We start from the raw sequence: 19,495 nt of genomic DNA on the forward strand, positions 1-19,495 counted from the left end.
ATATGGCTAGGAACTATACTCTCATTCCGGCGTAATAATCAAGGAACTTTGCTGCCGTACAATGATATTACGCAACGCCTAAAAATAGGCTTATTGGAAGTTACCTAGCTGGGGACTATTTTCAGGCGCTGCGTAATATCATTGTGCCTGCTGCACCCATGGTACAGCAGCAAAGTTCCTTGATTATTACGCCGGAATGAGAGTATAGTTCCTAGCCATATCGGCCTAGAAAATTGCAACTTTTAATTTTTCGTCGTCTTAGTACACAATGTAACAACAGAAGAGTCAAGTTTTAAATAGGAAAAATTCTCTTTGGTAATTTTTGAGCGACATACTAACGGTCTAATCAGATTCAATGATCTATGCTAAGCTACAGTTAAAAGTGCTACCGCCAGACCCGGAGATCGGCTGAATGGATTCGAAAACAGTAAAACTCAACTGTTTAACTCTAGGGGAGTTGGAAAATGAGCCTATTTTCAAAAATAGTGGAGTGTTCCTTTAAATTTGTAATTTTTCTTTAGAAATTACCCGTAATAAAGGAATAATGTTTAATTACAAATTCTTTAAATCATTATCAAATTATCAAATAACATTATTATTATCCTGTTTTACATATTTGTTATTTTAAAAAATTTAATTCGTTTTTTTTTTTTTAAGTAATTATTCACAATTAATTAATAATTTATCATTACAAATCCTTTAAATTATTACCAAATAATCAAATAACATTACTATCATTCTGATTATTATTCATAATAAATTCAATCTTTTGATAAATAATTTTATTGCAAATTATTTAAAGTATTATGATTATTATTATTACTAGGCCTATTATTGGTGGTGATAAAATATGATAATTAGTTGAGAATGAACTAAAGAGTATCTTGTGCATCAGTAGAAGAAAGAACATTTAACTGTTTGTATGTCAGTGTCACGCATTTACTTATTTGATTAGTGACCCTGAAAATTATTTTTAAATTTCATGTCGTAATTTTTATTTAATCTACATTTTCCAGATGTACGTAAACATAGTACATACTTATAATAACAAGTACATGCATATAAAATCCCAGATTTCCAAAGTGGTTTCAGACCCCACTGTATACAGCCAGTATAGTCACACAAGATTTCTTTCTGTTTTATATGAGCAGCTTCTAAGAACATTATTACATTCTACAAGCATTAAGGCACAGACATGCATGCTGTAGATCTTACATCCTCTTGACAATGGTTTCCGTATATATACTATCATTATTACAACAGATCATCATCATTATTTACATGTGGTATGTTTTATATCTCTCAAAGCAGAGTTGTGGTTGAAACAGACATCATAAAAATTCTCTCAGGTCTGGGCAAGTATGCTACGTGTGATATACAGTAAGTGTTTTTTTTCCTTTGTAAGAAAACAGAAGGTTTTTGGGAAGAAAAGTGGGTTTTGCCTGAGGGAAGCTTTGGTACTGTTTACAGAGGTGAAGATTGATAAATCCAGCTCTCAGTGCTGGTGACAGCTTCACACTGGTATACAGTAATACATCTGCTTACATTCTTGTTTGGACATGTATTGCGTTATTAATTTGGTTTGATGAGAATGTTATTTTCATGGATTAAACATGTTTATTAATGTGTCTTTTTGCCTAATTTGTTAGATAAATGATTTATGTATTTCTTCAAAACCCATGAATAATTTAAACACAGTTAAATTCAAATCAAATTAATTCAAAATAATTCATTTTTCATGTATTACATTATATAACATTGATTGTAACATGATAAATATGTTGTCAAGTTGTCATATATGCCCATATATCTTCATCTTCTCTCTTTTTTATTTAATTTATTTATTTATTAAAAATTAAGTTTCAGTTTTTGGCTGAAGACATAAACGTCTTTAAAATGCCAATAATGATGTAACATTATTCCCTTAAGTAACTACATTTCAGAGCAGATTTACTTAATTAAAATGAGAGAAAGTTTAGAGGGGGAAAAATAATAATTGTAAATCATTGTAAACATTGTAAATCATTTTAAATTATTGGAGTATGTTTTGCAATAAAATAATAATTCAGTCATTCTACTATATAAACTGCATAGACAAAAATGCACTCCTTCAGTTTAATAAAAAACTGTTCATAATGCATTTTGTTTCATGCAATATATCTGCTAAAATGAAAAAGATTAAACGCATACCTGTTGCTGTAGCCTCTGTGCTTTTTGGTTTTCGCTTTGGGGAATGAGAAAAAAATAAGGTACAGAAACCAGATGGAGAGAGTGGAAAAAAATATCATGCTGCATGCAAACGTCATGATGGAAAGAGATCAATATCCTAGTACATCATAAATGTTTGTATTACATTCATATTCCTCTAATTGTGAAATACATTTGTACAGATGCAGAAAAAAGAACATTAACTGTACCTTATATAATGTGCCCCGTGCAGCCGTTTTTACAGTATACAGTAAATCACATTCCAATAAACAAATACAGTTGCACAGCCCAGAGCCTTCAGTGTAAAGCCAGTACAGTGAAGCTTTGTCTACTGCCTCACTAACTTGTTATGTTGTGTTTTGTGCCTTGAGGCTTTGTAAATATGAGTGCCATGTGTGAGAAGGCAAAACATCTGCGTTTTAACAGCCTTACTTCATAGATTCTGTCAGGACGGGATCCCTGCCTTATCATTATCCCTCTACAGGATGAGCCTTTGTGCATGTGTGCATGCATTTCTGGGGCATTTGGCTTAGTATGATTGATGGGGCATGTTTTACTTTTTGTTGGAATTATAGTGGTTCTACATACTGGAAAAGGGGTTTCTTAACGTTAAACTCAACTGTGAACTCTACTTAAATAGCTTGTGCAGTTAAATCATCTCAGATTTCAGTAAAACCGTTTACATGACTTTGTGTGTGTGTGTGTGTGTGTGTGTGTGTGTGTGTACAGGTTTATATATCCTGGTGGGGACTTAAACCTGACTACACACAGACTCATGGGGACTCGTGTCACGGTGGGGACCTAAATTGTGGTCCCCACGGGTACAAAAGCTTATAAATCATACAGAATGAAGTTTTTTGAAAATCTAAAAATGCAGAAAGTTTCCTGTGAGGGGTAGGTTTAGGGGTAGGGTTGGTGTAGGGCAATAGAATATACGGTCTGTACAGTAGAAAAACCATTACGCCTATGTCCCCACAAGGATAGCTGACCAGACGTGTGTGTGTGTGTGTATTGTATTGTGTAATGTGTATTGATGTGAATTGATGTTAGACAGTAAACGCTATGAGATGCGAGACAATTTTTGGACGAAATTCCAACAATAAAGTGAAAATTGAATTGAATTGAAAAAGAACAATTGCTAGCATTTTAAATGGATTTAATGAATGGAAGGTGTTGTTCTTATGTGCAACCCAGTTGCATCATATTATATAAGAAATGCCCAGAATACTTGGAAATATTTATATAGCCATATTTATTTGTTTTTTTATAAAAGGCCATGGTGAATTTAATTGACATCATGATGTCAGAACAAACATAATGTGGAAAATACTCATATGGAGTCAATTACTCATTTGTCACAAGGGAATGTTTAACCAGCAGTCATTTCTTAGGTTCAATGCAGATTAATTCTTACTTTAATTAATGCATACCAATGTTTATATAACATTGTGAGGTAATGCTTTTGGCTGCTATTTTTTAGTTGTTGATTTTTTAGCCTTTTAACAGGATGCTAACATAACACACTCCCTGCAGTATTATACACAACAAGCAAAACAAAACAAGCATTAATACTTGGTTAAAAAATTGCTGCTTGGTTCAAATCAAATGGATACTATTTTCAAACAACATTTAACAAAATTGTGAAAAATACACACTACATATACAGCTTAGAAGGAAATGTGATACTTTCTACACCCATGAACTGAACTAATATACAGTGAACACTACCATGCAAAATTTGGGGTCAGTAAGATTTCTTAAAACAAAACAATCAATAAATCAATAATAAGTACGTAAATCTATCTATCTATCTGTCTATCTGTCTATGTATTTTAGGTCAAATAAATGCAGCCTTGGTGAACATAAGAGACTTCTTTCACAAACATTAAAAATATATATATTTCTGACCCCATACTTTTAAATGATCATATATATTGCACAACAGGGAATCTCTAGATATAAAATTCTCATCAGAACTATTGAAATACCTCTGACACAACTAACCGGTGCAGGCTTTGAATTAAAAATGAAGATTGAATGCCATGAAAGGCCCCATTTTGTTTCCCTTATTCTCCAGTTGTTGAGTAAAGTGATCTTCAGACTTTTTTAAATGTCCTGTTAGTGATCAAGAGCTATGCATGTTTCCACATGCATTTGTTTGTCACGGCCCTGGTGCTTCTTTCATTACAGCTGCCGTTTTCTTTCTTCTCTTTAGAAGAAGAGGATTGGACGAGTCCTTGATTGGTTTGATCTTTATTTGTTCGTAGTCCACTCTTATTGTTGCCAAGGCATTAGTCATCTCTTCCTGTGTATTTACACACACAGTAGGCTTAGCAAAAGCATTTACAGAAAATGTTGACATCTGACACTGAACTGAAACCAACGGTCATAGACACTACCGTTCAAAAGTTTGGTGGTGGCAGGATTTTTTTTTTATTTTTTTTATGCACACCAAGACTGAAATGTTTTATTATTTTTTTTTATAAAAATTGCACTAGGAACAATAATATTGTGAAATAGTATTAAAATTTTAACTGTTTTCTATATGAATATGTTTTGAAAGATAATTTATTCCTTTGATCAAAGCTGTATTTTCAGCATCATTACTCCAGTCTTTAGTGTCACATGATCCTTCAGAAATCATTCTAATATGCTGATTTGGTGCTCAAGAATGATGATTTTTTTTTACAAACCCCAAACTTTTGAACAGTGCTGTATGTATGATTAAATATTTGATTTATGTATATGAGAACAGACCTTGACTTTATCCCAGACGTGACTCTCTTCCTTCAGAACTCGACTTGTGTGTAGATGTGTTGGAGGAACATTCATTGACTTCTTCATACATCCAGAGAGAGAGAAACGTGCTTAGAAGAATGCAAATTACTTAGTCTTTCTAAACGTTAAATATGGAAATAAATATATAAGAGCAAAATTGTCCCCTATTTTTCCATACATAATTTATACTTGAAAATCAGCATGCAAAATGAATTCTCAAAAACAATTGTCATGTACATAAATGTACTCCTGATCCACAAGACCTTTGTTTATTTATTCAAAGATTAGATTTAAAATGCTAATGCTCACACTGATCCAAGAATGGTTCATGAATTGTGTGATGGTCATTCTCTCTGTAGGATTTGTTTTCAGTAGCTGGCAAATGAGCTGCTTTGCTGTAGAGTGAAGAAAAAAAGTCTTGTCACATAATGTACGTAATGATGTGTGAACAAAACATGCCATTAGAAGTGTTACATATTATAAAATGACCTTCCTCCGACACTTGTGACCATTCAGGGTTTGGAAATTCATACTGGCCATTCCGTATGCGTTTAGTGAAGAAAAAAGTCTTGTCACATAATGTACGTAATGATGTGTGAACAAGACATGCCATTAGAAGTGTTACATATTATAAAATGACCTTCCTCCGACACTTGTGACCATTCAGGGTTTGGAAATTCATACTGGCCATTCCGTATGCGTTTTTTCATTCCCGGTGAGAGCAGTAAGCCGTGGTTTGAGTAGAATGGTGGATATCCACACAACCTAAGAGGATACGTATTGGTTCTGAATGAAAGTGCAATAACGTGATATTTCATAGCCATCAGATTGTTCCCACTCACAAGATGTACATGATGACTCCTAATGACCACATGTCACATGACTTATCATATTTCTCTGGACCAAGCACCTCTGGGGCTGAAAGAAGGATTCGTTTTAGCTACACTGTATTATGATACCAAATGAAACTCGAAACTGACTTGTCTGCTTACCCACATAATAAGGTGTGTAGCACGGGGTGGTCAAGCAGTTGTTAGATGTGGTCTCTTTGGCGAATCCAAAGTCTGTAAGCTTGAGCTGGGCATCCGGATGCTTTGAAGTGTACAATAAATTCTCTGGCTGCCAATTAGGAGAAAATTGAAAATGAAATATGAAAAGATACTTGTGTTTATATGTAATTTAGCTTTATGATGTGTGTTGTAAAAGCAAGTCATCGTTAACTATAAATATCTACACTGAAAAATTGGTGTAAATACACTTTTTCACTCAGAAATTGCTACTAAATTTCACTAATACAAAGAAATGACAAGTAACACATTGAGGTACAGAAAGTGAAATCATATCTTCTTGTAAAACACAGATCATTTGCGAGTTTTAATGCAGTTATTAAATTGCCTTGTTCAATTAAAGTCAAAGAAACCTTATTGGCTACATTTTAAATTGGAAACCACTGCAGGATCCAACAATTACATAACATGTAGGACAGGTCAAATGGCCTCAGGAAAGCAAGTACATTTTCAAACTTACAGTATGGCTGTAATAATTTATGCCTAAATTATACTTCAACTTAGTGACCTTCAAGCCAAGTTTAAACACCATCTCTAATCATCCAGCAATGTTTGTGTGTGTTTTGTTGTCTTTCTGTTGCTTTTCAAAAAGATCTTTGAGTTACGTGGCTATGTTGTGTTAAAAGTTTCATAGCATAGAAACATTTGGGTAAATCTGATATAAAAACATGACGTGAAATGTAATTAAAAATAAATATTTTCTATTTTAATATTAATATTCATTTTTAATATTAATGTTAAAAATAAACTGTGCATCATGTTTTCATTATTCTTTGAGGAATCGATAGAACAACAAACAAAAGATCAGCACTGATGTGAAATAGAACTCTTTTGTAGCAAAGTTGTTTACAGTCACTTTTGATCAGTTTATTGCATTCTTGCTGAATACAAATAATTATAATGATAAAAAAATCTTGCTGACCCCAACTTTTGAACGAAAGAATATAGTGCTGATGCATAATAATGGCTATACAGTAGCTCACCTTGAGGTCTCTGTGAGCAATGTTAATACCATGCAGAAATTCCACAGCTTCTCCTATATTTCTCATTATTTCCAAGGCTTCTACTCATCATGTGGAAGGAAAAACAAAAAAATAGAGAATTAGTAACTGTGGTGTGTTCACTGTTTTCTCATCAGTGGAGTTGAACGTGTGTGTGTGTGTGTGTGTGTGTGTTTGATGTAAGGATCTGTACCTCTTTCAGTGAAAGCTTGATCACCACGTTCCTTAATGTGGTGAAAGAGTTCTCCCCCCTCCATACTGTTTAAGTAACAGATGCAGAAATAACAGTTTTGATTCATTAATCTAAGTGTTTTTTTTTTTGTCATAGACTTGTATTGGAAATGGATGAACACAATATATGTATAATAATTAAAATGATAAAAAACAATATCCCAACAATAAAACGTAACATAAAACAAATCTAAGAAGCTCTTTGAAAGAATACTTTCTCAGAATACTTATTGAAGGCACTACACTCTGGTTTATTATAAGTGGTATATTGGTATTATCATTTTGATGTAATTGTGTTAACAAGCCCTACCACTCCATGATGAGAAGCAAACACGTTTTGCCTTGGTAGTAATTCTCAAAGACATCTTCGATTCCTACGATACATGGGAAGCTCGATGCCCTGCAGTGAAGCTCCACTTCCCGTCGAGCCTTAGGGGTGTCCCGCAACATCTGAAAATGATCATTCAAGAGCATCAGGCTTCAAATGAAACCCTTATAGACAGTCTACATTAATAATGTCATTTGTAAGCAATACCATTTTTATGTTAAGATAAAACAACACTTGTCTCAACAAGAGGATATGAAATGTTATTTTACTTTATAATGTTTGCTCATTTGCCTCCATTGAATTTGTTGCAGGATCGCTGACCCCCTAAACTCTCAAAAATAAAGGTTCTTTATTGCCATCTGTGGAGAACCTTTAGCATCCATGGAATCTTTCTATTTCAAAAAGGCTCTTTACAGTAGAAAAGGTTTCTTTAGATTATCAAAATGCTCAGTCATCTGTAAAATAATTCTGTTTTCTTTCAGACTGGACACCCTGTGTTTACTGCTTAGCAGATTCCAAATTCCAGCATCAAAAACTGACAAGTAATATTGGTAACTCTGGTTCTGACTTATATGGCAAAAAAATACATTTTCAAATGAATTTTTAAATATATTTCAAAATCTCTCCATATATTTCAAAACAAGAAAATACATTCACATTTGAAGAAAAATCAGCAAGGAACATAATTAAAATTAATAAAATTAATTTAAAAATAAATACATATTACAATGTATAACTAAATTAAATATTAAATCATTATAAATATAGTCTCTAGTAGGCTATTCCATCTATTGATCTCTATAGGCTCACATTGGCTATTCCATCCACAATTGTATTTACCCTAAATGTATAGCTATTGTAAGATTGGAAATGTATTTTCTTGCCCCTAAAGTACATTTTGAAATATATTTTAGTATGTGAAGTTTGAAAAAAATATTTAATTGAGCTTAACTGTTTATACCATATATTTAGCATGTATTTAAAATATATTTTGGCCATCTTTTTTTCTTCACAACTTGTTTTATGTATTCGTCATGTGGGATAGCTTCAATGGCATTAAATGGGCAGATAATTACAATAGAGAGTGCCAAGAAGGATATCTGAGTAAAAATGAAAAGCTAATTGAGGCTATATTTTGGAGTTTCTCAAATTACCACACTGGCAGAGCTCCTGGAGAATGAATGTCTAGGCAGTTTTCTTAGGAATTTACAAAGTCTATAGCTTAAGTGCTTAATGGATCCCATAAGTTCCTGCCAGAACTCAACAAACATTAATAGCTCCAGTAACCATATAGTAATGGAAAAGGTTTTGAGGCACCTCAGTTCCTTTACGTAATAAGAATCTGAGGAACATTTAGTTTTTACAGCATAAAAATGTCTATTTCCAGTAATACCAGATTGGTACCATTTAACAAAAAAGCTTTTTTAGTGATATGAAAACCTGGACTCAAAAGGGACTATGTACAGTAGTATAAATATTGAATGTGAGAAATTATTTTAATGGAGTGAACAGTGAATAACTGGTAGAACCTTTCCAACCATCATAAGACTTTATCATACACAAACATCATTAACAATTACCCTTTTTACATTCCTTTTATTTGCTTTAAAAATTAAAAAAGTTTGGATATGAAGCATGCAAATAAACATACTTTCTCAAAAAGGATTTTAAAAATCAGTACCTTTAAGGCATAGTTTTTGCCACTTTTCTTCTGGAATATTTCCCAGACCTTGCCGTTGATGCCTATCCCGAGCACTTGTCCTGCAAGCTTATACTCCTCTGTTATTACTTTCTTTTTTATCTTCAGTGTGGATTTCCCTGCCGACTCTGGAGGCACAATGCTAATCTGATGCTGACTCTCTTGCTGCTCATTGGAATGCACTGAATAATTTGTATTTTCTGTATTATCTAGCATGGTGGTAGACCGTGCTCATCTCTGTCCGTTCAGCAGTGAAGACAATTCTTTAGACCAGCCAGCTTAAAGGATTTTAAAGGATCCAATTAACAGGGCAGGTTTGAATATCTTTACCTACACGAAAGGAATCTTCTCACAGACACAGCAACTCTCTGCACTGTTCTTTATTGCACATGAAGGTCCAAAGCAACCAGAAATGCTGTTATTGTTAGGCTAGATACTTAGACTCATTTGCTCTGTGACTGATAGAGCCTTCATATTTAATCAGTCAGTCAGTAAGTTAGCTTTGATAGTGGTCAGTCACCGTTTACTTTCATTGCAGAATAGTGACTTATTCCCATTCATTCTACCTAACGACTTTATATTATACTATTATAAGAATAGTTTTGGAAAGACGTGAGCAAATAATGACACGGTTTGTCATGAAAATGGTGAAATATGTCTTTAAAATTTACTTTTTCCGTTCACAAATATACCAACAAATCAGTTCATTAACAGAATGATATTATTTTAAAAATGTACCGTTCTGGCGGTCACTTCAACAGACACTGGTATTTTCCAGTCGGACGTGTTTCAGCGTTGCACCCGCGTTTTGCCCAGAGCACAGCAGATGATTGAATTACACTATAACACTCTCGTTTTTATAATATGAAAGATTAGAGAACTGCACTTCGTTCGGTTATTTATAGCGGCTTCTTGCAAATACTTCACCTGAATACTGAGATGTTTGCAAAAGCGTTTCGTGTGAAATCTAACACCGTTATCAAGGGATCTGACAGGTATTCAACCAGTTAGAATTTTTAAAGACGAGTTGAAATGAAAGAAATGTACTTGCTAATTCAGTCTGATTCCACATTGAGTAAATTCTAGATAAGTTTTATTGAACTCTACTTCGTGCACATTATTTCACAAAACTATAACAAATAACGTCAGACTTAATATTGAATAACATGTGCCTCGTGTGGTGGTTGTTATATTATTACAATACAAGATACAGTGTGTGTTTTACTCTTTCAAGATCATCTACTGTATCTTCGTATAAAGTACCATACAAAAGTATTGGCATATTTCGTATCCTTTCATAATATTGTTGTATTACTCTTTTGTCTCGTTGTTTACTTTCACATTTTGATGAAACCCTATGATAAATTTCCCTTTTAAAATATCTGTTTATACATAATAATATTGAAAGTTTCTAAACTTAAGATACATTTGTGTAGTTGTTAAAAGAGAAAACATAAGCTCAATAAAGAAGACTAGAAACAGGATTTCTCCCATGATTTTTTATCTTTTTATTTTGATGCCTTGTCATTGTGTTTTTTTCTGTCCATACAGGAGGAGACTGAGATCAGATGTCTCTGCTGCCTTCCCTTCTCTGTCAGCTGAGGATCTAAATGAGCTGATCCCAAATAAAGAAGAGCTGAATATTGTGAAGATTTACGCACATAAGGGAGATGCAGTCATTCTGTACGTCCTCCATAAAAATCCCATATTCTTTCACCTGGAGAAACGGCTGTTTCCATCAGGTGAGTCTGCAGGTAACTCTCCGTTTTTGTTAAGGATGATGATGTCTATTTGAATAATAAATGTGTGTCTGTTCTCAGTGTACACACTGTGGCGATATCCCACCATGCTACCAGCATTTGTCACGTGGCCGCCTGTCCTGCAGAAGTTAACTGGTGGAGCAGGTCAGCACCTGTTTGTTAGTATTCATCTATGTGTCTCAGAAAACACGTCTGACTGATTTCTCTCCTGCAGATCTCATGTTGCCGGGTGTAGTGGTAGCTGCTGATGGCCTTCCTGAAGTAGAGCAAGGAGACTGCTGTGCCATCACTCTTGTGATGAACAGGTAACGCTGCCCACCACGTTTCTTGCTTACAGATGGTTCATCTTGAGTCATGTGAAACTAAAAATTATACCACAACTGGACAAAGATTTGCAACTTTTGTTATAACTTCAAAAATTGTAAACTGGAGTTGGCAGTTTTTACTAATCAGCATCAGTGACGTCTCTAACACTCTGAATTATGTTGAGCTGTGGAGCCCATGTGGACAACGCAAGGTTGAGTCCATTTTATGTGATTTCCTGGACCTATTCCCTCCTATCTCTCTACGATTGTATAAACAAAAGTGACCAAAAATGCCTAATATGAAATTAGGCCAAAAAATACGTTTAACTTTATAAAGCATACTGTATCATATTTGTTATGCAAATTAGGCCTTCAAATGATCAACATGTATAAAACTTTGCTGAAAAACCTGTTATATACAATATATTTTATACAATCTATTACATGCCTTCTGTCAACTGATCGATAGTCTATACTTTTTTAGCAAATAAAATAATTATAAAAAATGCCCCCTTTCAAGTCGTGGTGCATGTCTTTTTTCTGTGAAATCTTACCGATTTTTACTTTTTAACTTGCTAGTGATATTTCAAGATTTTTTTTTTTTTAAATCATGTTAAATATTATACATCATAATACATATACACGTTATACATTACACATATTATACAGCTATTGAGGAACGTTTATTTAGTTTGGGCCTTTGAATAAGATGGAGAACTTTTTTCTTCTGGAGTATAAGTGCCATGTTCTCATATATCATACTAAATGACCCATAAGCCTGATGTATCAGATATGATATCCAACAAAAACACATGCTTTTTAATATTTTATCTAAAGGTACAATGAACAGTCTCATTTAAAGAAGTTATATAGATTTTTCTGAGCATGATTTCATGTGTCAGACTCTACAGGGTTAAAAATGTCCTATGGTTCCATTAGTCATTTATGGATTTTTGATTTCTGCGCCTTTTTTAAATTAAGTAGTAAGTTTTTCAAATGGATTATGTATTTATTAGACTAAAACAAACAAACAATGAGCATGTTTACATGCACACCCATATGCTAATAACTACCAAAAACCAGCTTTTTGAAATAATTCTTATAACGACTAACAGTCATTGTGTACAATACATTTCCTTCTCCCTCTCGCAGTGTCACTCTAGTTAAATGCTCTTCTATCCACAGGATGCTTTCCTGTCTCGTAGTCAGACATGTACACTTAAATAAGCTGAAAGAATGTGTTTATGGTGTTTACATGATGAAATCGATACAGCAAAACAGTTTAACACATTTACGTGACCACGCACGTTGTCAGCTTAAGCATAATTGGTTTATGAAAGAGCTTGTATTGTAAACATGCTCAATTATGTTGCCCAAAAATGTTGTACTATTTTGTGTAGTTGGCAAAGTTTTGAAATTGAAAGTACTATGTATAAGTCTTCACTATTAAAAATGCTTATAAATAAATTTCTCTCATGGGTAACATGCATTAAAAATAAATAGTATAAAAATGTGTTTTTGTGGTGTTGAAGGGCACCAGTGGCTGTTGGCACAGCAGCTGTGTCGAGTGCTGAGATGAGGAACAGTGGAATGAAGGGGAGAGGAGTGAATATTTTACACACATACATGGATCAGCTGTGGTGAGCTTTGCATTGCAGCATAATTCTGTCGGCACATTCATTTAGACTTCATTTCTGCCTCTTTATACATCACATTAACTTTCTACAGACATCTTTCTCAAATTCCCCGCAGGGCGTTTGGTGATAAGTCACATCCTCCGGTTATGCCAGTCACAAACTCTCCAGCACAGGTGGAGGGAGAGGAATGCGAGGAGGAAGAGCAGGAGGTGAAGGACAGCTCTGATCCAGCTCCAGTGGAAACATCTTGTCAGAACATGCAGGAGCTGAGGCTGGATGAACATGAGGTGTTGAAGGAGGAAGAAGTGGTTGAAGACACTAACAAAGAAGAGGACTCTAGATCTCCACAGGGTGAAATGTCTTCGACTTCCTGTCACATATCCATTTTGTAGCTGTTCGCTGTATGTTGACTTTCATGTCTCATTACAGAGCAGATGGATGAGTTACTGCTGCAGTGTTTCCTCCATGCACTTAAGACTAAAGTCAAAAAGTCACAGCTGCCACTACTGACAAGCAACTTCCTGCGCAACCACATGGTGTCCTGCTGGTAATATCTCCTCTTTTATTACCTTTAAACCTCTACTCTAATCTTCTGACGATATCTGATATGTTTTTCCTAAGTTCAGCCTCTTATCTTTATGGCAAAAATTGGTCTATTATCACCATCATACCCTTATTTTAAACTTCGTAATTCACTCAGTCACTGAAACATCAGAGACGATTGAAAAATTAATGCATTTAATATAACTCGCTTAAGCTAGAATGCACATGCCTATTAATACACACACGTTTACTTAGGTATCTAAATGGGGACATTCCATAGGCATAATGGTTTTTATACTGTACAAACTGTATATTCTATCACCCTACACCTAAACCTACCCCTCACAGGAAACATTTCCTGTAAAAAAAACATTGCATTTTTACAATTTAAAAAAAACTTTGTTTACTTTATTTTTATACCAGTTTTACAAATGAGGACGTCCCCAAAGGGAGGTTTTTGGAGATTTTGTCAGGTTTAGCTCACTTTTGGGTACAAATTTGTCCCCAAAATATGGTTAAGTAGGTACACACACACACACACTGTATATATGTACTACTCATCGGTTTGGGATCACTATGATACATTTATTTAAATAAATTGATACTTTTATTCTGCAAGGGTGCACTCAATCAAAATCATCAAAAATGCAATCAAAATAGGGACAGTAGGGACATTTATAATGTTTATAAAGTAACAAGATTTTTTCCCCCCCGCAGTCCTAAAGGAAAGTACCTAGAAATCAAGAAATCCAGTTATAAAAAGGTACTAACTGTTCACAGATTGTGAGATTTTAGTCCATGTCAGTGTAGCTTTTTATCTCTGTTTTAGTTGGTCACATCGTTTCTTTCTTTCTTTCTTTCTTTCCAGCTTTCTAAGTTTCTGCAGTGCATGCAGAAAGATCACAGTCTGATTCAGGTGAAGGAGCTGAGTAAAGGTGTGGAGAGCATTGTGGACGTGGACTGGAGAAACCCTGTGTATGCAGTCGCACCATTTCATTATTAACATCTCATTCATAAATGTTTAATGCAATTTAAATTGTCAGAACACATAATAATAAAATAAATATCACTGTTTTGCTTGTTGATATGGACTATGTCCAGCAAGTGTTTTTGGTTTTGAGGGAAGCTGTTTTTTTTATTTTTTTGCACTACTTTTTCAGGTTGTGTTCTTTCAGCATACCAGAGGACTTTGAGCCAGAGAAAAAATCTGAAGAGGGGAGTGGAGCTTCTGAGGTCCTATACCAGCACCCTGAAATCACACCACTATATGGGGTCACTGCACGCCTGGAGCCTCTCTTTCAGGACGCCCAGAAAAAGTTAATGAGTGGAAACATTTTGTTGTATTTTTTTTTTTTTAAAGTGTATTATTGAGAGTGCTTTGAGCATGTGACTTTGTGTTTCAGAAAGGGAACGCCTCTAAAGGCCACTGAGGTGAGGAATATCATCACAGAATATGTGAAGACAAATGATCTCGTCCATGAAACCAACAAAAAGTGAGTTTTTAAGTAGTTTGAGCATTACATTAGTGCACTCTTTCTCTTGTGTCACAAGTACACTATTGTTTAGAAGTTTGCAGTTGGACATTTTTTTATTTTTTTGGAAGAATTCTCTTATGCTTTCCAAGGCTGCATTTTTTTTTATCAAAAATGCAGAAAAAACTGTAATATTGTGAAATATTATTACAATTTAAAATAAGTGTTTTCTATTTAAATATATTTTAAAATGCTGAATTTTCAGCATCGTTACTCCAGTCTTCAGTGTCACGTGATCCTTCAGAAATCATTCTGTTATGATTTGCTGCTCAAGAAACATTTCTTATTATTATCAATGTTGAAAGCCATGTGCTTCTTAATATTTTTGTGGAAACCACAACTAATTTTGTTAGGATTCTTTGTTGAAGAGAGTTCAAAAGAAGAGCATTTGTTTGAAATATTGAACTTCTGTAACATTATAAATGTCTTTATTGTCATGTTTGATCAGTTTAATGCATCCTTGCTTAATAAAAGTATTAATTCCTTAAAAAAAAGTCTTACAGACCCCATACATTTGAACGGTAGTGTATGTTGAGTTTATATGGATCTGTGCAAACTACTGCATGGTTTCAGTACTGTAACAGTGCAGATTTCTTAAGGTTTGGATTGAAGTGACCTCCTCTTATTTCTTGTTCATCAGTTATGTTAACATTAACCCTACACTTTGTGACTGTTTGCTGGAGAAGTCTGAATATCAGGAAGTGGAGAGGCTGAAATGGGATGAACTCTTTAGCAGGTAACTCTCTACACCAGCCTGTTCTTCTTTTTTTTAAATATATAAAATTGTGTTTAATTTCTATGAGAAGCACATAATTGTGTTATTTCGAACCAATTTCTCAAACAGGAACAGTATTAACCCTCTGAAAATAATGTCAGTTTCTCGACTGTATTTAATTTGCAGCTGCTTATATTGTCTGTTTACAATCCAGCTGTGTGTGTAATCACTAACATATGGTTTAGAAATTAAGTAACTAGCTTTTTACATTTTCTGATAAAATGCCTTAATTTAGGTTGATGGCTGCTTTTGTGTATGAGATTATTATTTTTTTGATCATGTGCAGATTGATCTGAACACATGCGAGTATGAACAGTGTTTCTCTGTGTCCTCAGGACTCTCATCAGAATGCAAGCGTGCCATGAGGTGCTGTTACCAGGTCAGCCTCCCTTGGTTAAGAAAGGACAGATGGAGCCCATAGACATTACTGTCGCCTCCAGGGGCTCCAATAAAAAGGTATGAAGCCATCATAAGATTATGACTATATACAGGTGCATCTCAATAAATTAGAATGTCGTGGAAAAGTTCATTTATTTCAGTAATTCAACTCAAATTGCGAAACTCGTGTATTAAATAAATTCAATGCACACAGACTGAAGTAGTTTAAGTCTTTGGTTCTTTTAATTGTGATGATTTTCCTCAAAAAGTATTTGGATGCTAATGCCACAAATCTATGAATATCATTTATTATATAACACAATACTAAATAACGTCTCAGAACTTCACTTTTTTGAGCCATTTTGACATTTAATCAACTGATGTAAAGGTGATTATTAGTAGATGTATGAAGTCAGTTCTCCTCAAGTTCACACGTGTCCTATCAGAGTAACTACAGGTGTAGTCCATCACATTAATTGTGTACATGTTCTGTTAACATCTAATAACCAGAAAGTGTCACAGTACTTTTTATCTTGATAGTTTTTTTTTTTGTTTTTTTTTAAAGAAGTCTCTTATGCTCACTAAGGCTTCATTTATTTAATCAGAAGTACAGTAAAAGCAGTAATATTGTAAAATATTATTACAATTTAAAAGAATGGTTTTCTTTGTAAATGTATTTTAAAAGTAATTTATTTCTGTGATCAAAGCTGAATTTTCAGCATCATTACTCCAGTCTTCAGTGTCACATGATCCTTCAGAAATCATTCTAATGTGCTGATTTGCTGCTCAATAAACATTTATTATTACTATAAATGTAGAAAACAATTGTGCTGATTAATATTTTGGTGTAAACTGTGATGCATTTATTTTTAGGGTTCTTTGATTAATAGAAAGTTCAAATGAATAGCATTTATTTTAAATCTTTGGTAACATATAAATGTCTTTACTGTCACTTTTGATAAATTTAATGCATATTTAATATAGTGTATATTTTGTTTTGGGTTTGTCATGTTAAATCTAATTAGCCTTTGTTTTGTTTTTAAGAAATATAATGACCATATCTTTTTTTAATGTGAAAACACAAAAATTAATTTTATTGTTAGAGACAGACTGCCTTTTGTGTCTAATGTAAAACACATTTTTGTCACACTCATTGTCTCATTTATTAAGGTTACAATAATTAAGAATCTGGAGGCGTTTGGTTTGGATCCAGCTGTGGTAGCAGACACTCTACAGCATCAGGTTCAGGCCAGCTGTGTTCTCCAGGATTCCCCAGGAGTGAAAAACCGAGTCCTGGTGCAGATCCAGGGAAACCAGGTTCAACAAGTTGGCAAACTGCTGCTAGGTACCGTATAGTCCAGCGCTAAATGACTACCTACAGCTGTGGTCAAAATTTTACATACACTTTGCAGTATATGCAAAATGTTAATTATTTTACCAGAATAAAAGGGATCATACAATGTGCATGTTATTTTTTATTTAGTACTGACCTGAATAAGATATTTCACATAAAAGACATTTACATATAGTCCACAAGAGAAAATAATAATTTTTAAAATGACCCCGTTCAAGAGTTTACATACGCTTGATTCTTAATACTGTGTTGTTTTTTGTGATAGTTCTTCATGAGTACCTTGTTTGTCCTGAACAGTTAAACTGCCCGCTGTTCTTCAGAAAAATACTTCAGCTCCCACAAATTCTTTGGCTTTCCAGCATAAAAACACGATGCATTAAGAGCCGGGGGGGTGAAAACTCAGGGTAAGATCAGGGTAAATTGAACTTATTTTGTCTTCTGGGAAACATGTAAGTATCTTCTGTAGCTTCTGAAGGGCAGTACTAAATGAAAAAAATATGATATTTAGGCAAAATAAGAAAATTTCCTTCTGAAGCATCAGTGAGCAAGAACTATCACAAAAAACAAAAATAAATAACAGCTGTGGATCATCCAGGTAACAACACAGTATTAAAGGGGTCATCAGATGCAAAATTAACTTTTGTTGTTGTTTGAACATAAATGTGTGTTGGAAGTGTGTGTACACATCCACCCTATAATGATAAAAATCCACCCAGTTTTTTTTTTTTTAATCTGCTCAAATCTTTTCCCCTTTCTCAAATCGAGAGGATTGTTTTTTGAACCTTAAACCACATAAACACATATCATTACACCAATTACACAAAATAATGTTAGCAAGTTAGTTAGCAAGTTAGCAAGTTTCGCAGCTGAAGTTTACAATCTGCTCATCACCCCATGGAAGAGAGGGCGGGGTCAGCAGAGCTCATTAGCATTTAAAGCAACATGGACTCGAACGGCGTGCTGAAAACAGAGCTGATTTTGACAGGGTAAAAAGGGTGTTTTTTTACACTGCCATTGAGAAATTTTAACCAAAGTATGTTGACTTTTCCTGGTTAAATAATTAACATTTTGCAGATTTTCCAAAGTGTATGTAAAATTTTGACCACAACCGTTTATCTCTGCCTGCACATTTTTTCTTGTGTGTGAGTGTACTTTTCTCCTTTATTACAGATCGGTATAAGATCCCACGGAAATATGTACAAGGTCTTGACAAAGCTCCCAAACCTGGCAAGAAGAAATAGCAGACGACACCTCAACAGAAGAGCCATGTGTCGTTGTAATATTTCAAATAATATCTAGTTCAACCATAACATCATTTGTGCAATAAAATAAATCTGATTTTATTCTGAACAATCTCTTAAATTAATCTCATACTTGGCATAATTTGTCCTCAACAGAGCACAGTTTATCTACATGCCTCAATAACAGCTCATTCAGAGCTTGAGTCCCTTAAGCACTAGTTTGCCCTTCCGATCTAACTGATAGAATGACTCCAGAATGACTGTCATCTTTTATAATGATGTATTGCAAGGTAGAAAAGTATACACTGTCACAAGCAGCGAATTACAGCTGAACTTTTAAGGAATGTTTGACCAGGAGTCAACTTGTTTTTGAAGAACACAATGGTTTCAAAAATATGAGGCAGGACTGTGTGTCATGTTCATTAATTCTAATGATAACCCAATAGAACTTAGAGCCCATTAGAACCCATGGCTACAAAATGCTCCTCCTTTGGATATTTGTAATACAAACCAGTGTTGTTTTAATATCATTGCGATACTGTTATAGTTTTATATTTTAGTTTTTTTTTTTTTCATTTGTAGTTGCCATTTTTATTCGTTTTTAGTTTTATGTTATACAATTTATTTATTTTTTGTTTTAATTGGGGGGGGGGGCATT

At 34.1% G+C, this 19,495-nt stretch overlaps 2 protein-coding genes across 2 annotated transcripts; one reads left to right on the top strand and one right to left on the bottom strand.

Annotated features, from left to right (window-relative positions):
* Positions 1 to 4,225: 4,225 nt before the first annotated feature.
* mapkapk2b (MAPK activated protein kinase 2b) lies at positions 4,226 to 9,621 on the bottom strand. Its single transcript, XM_016536510.1, has 10 exons — positions 9,295 to 9,621; positions 7,596 to 7,735; positions 7,248 to 7,312; positions 7,037 to 7,116; positions 5,979 to 6,105; positions 5,829 to 5,904; positions 5,627 to 5,751; positions 5,296 to 5,381; positions 4,966 to 5,046; positions 4,226 to 4,513 (listed from the first exon to the last, which is right to left on the bottom strand). The coding sequence occupies exons 1-10, from the start codon at positions 9,526 to 9,528 to the stop codon at positions 4,370 to 4,372; spliced, it is 1,158 nt and encodes a 385-aa protein (XP_016391996.1). The 5' UTR covers positions 9,529 to 9,621; the 3' UTR covers positions 4,226 to 4,369.
* Positions 9,622 to 10,087: 466 nt separating this feature from the next.
* On the top strand, positions 10,088 to 18,913 carry eif2d (eukaryotic translation initiation factor 2D). Its single transcript, XM_016536606.1, has 15 exons — positions 10,088 to 10,307; positions 10,864 to 11,054; positions 11,133 to 11,216; positions 11,287 to 11,377; positions 12,910 to 13,017; positions 13,130 to 13,365; positions 13,444 to 13,561; positions 14,275 to 14,320; positions 14,426 to 14,532; positions 14,718 to 14,873; positions 14,961 to 15,050; positions 15,730 to 15,825; positions 16,200 to 16,320; positions 17,413 to 17,587; positions 18,767 to 18,913. Exons 1-15 carry the CDS (start codon positions 10,252 to 10,254, stop codon positions 18,835 to 18,837), a joined length of 1,746 nt encoding a protein of 581 aa, XP_016392092.1. The 5' UTR covers positions 10,088 to 10,251; the 3' UTR covers positions 18,838 to 18,913.
* The last annotated feature ends 582 nt before the right edge of the window (positions 18,914 to 19,495 follow it).

This window comes from Sinocyclocheilus rhinocerous, unplaced genomic scaffold (genome assembly GCF_001515625.1).
Source record: "Sinocyclocheilus rhinocerous isolate Xijiao unplaced genomic scaffold, SAMN03320098_v1.1 scaffold311, whole genome shotgun sequence".
NCBI classification, from domain to species: domain Eukaryota; kingdom Metazoa; phylum Chordata; class Actinopteri; order Cypriniformes; family Cyprinidae; genus Sinocyclocheilus; species Sinocyclocheilus rhinocerous.

Bases quoted from the DNA above. Each gene is read 5' to 3' on its own strand.
- eif2d (XM_016536606.1), top strand. From the start codon at position 10,252: ATGTTTGCAAAAGCGTTTCGTGTGAAATCTAACACCGTTATCAAGGGA. The intron at 11,055-11,132 runs GTGAGTCTGCAG...GTCTGTTCTCAG, and splicing joins GAAACGGCTGTTTCCATCAG to TGTACACACTGTGGCGATAT. The intron at 15,826-16,199 runs GTAACTCTCTAC...CTGTGTCCTCAG, and splicing joins TGGGATGAACTCTTTAGCAG to GACTCTCATCAGAATGCAAG.
- mapkapk2b (XM_016536510.1), bottom strand. From the start codon at position 9,528: ATGCTAGATAATACAGAAAATACAAATTATTCAGTGCATTCCAATGAG. The intron at 6,106-7,036 runs GTGAGCTACTGT...CCTAATTGGCAG, and splicing joins TTGCTCACAGAGACCTCAAG to CCAGAGAATTTATTGTACAC. The intron at 5,047-5,295 runs GTGAGCATTAGC...GGATGTATGAAG, and splicing joins TGAACCATTCTTGGATCAGT to AAGTCAATGAATGTTCCTCC.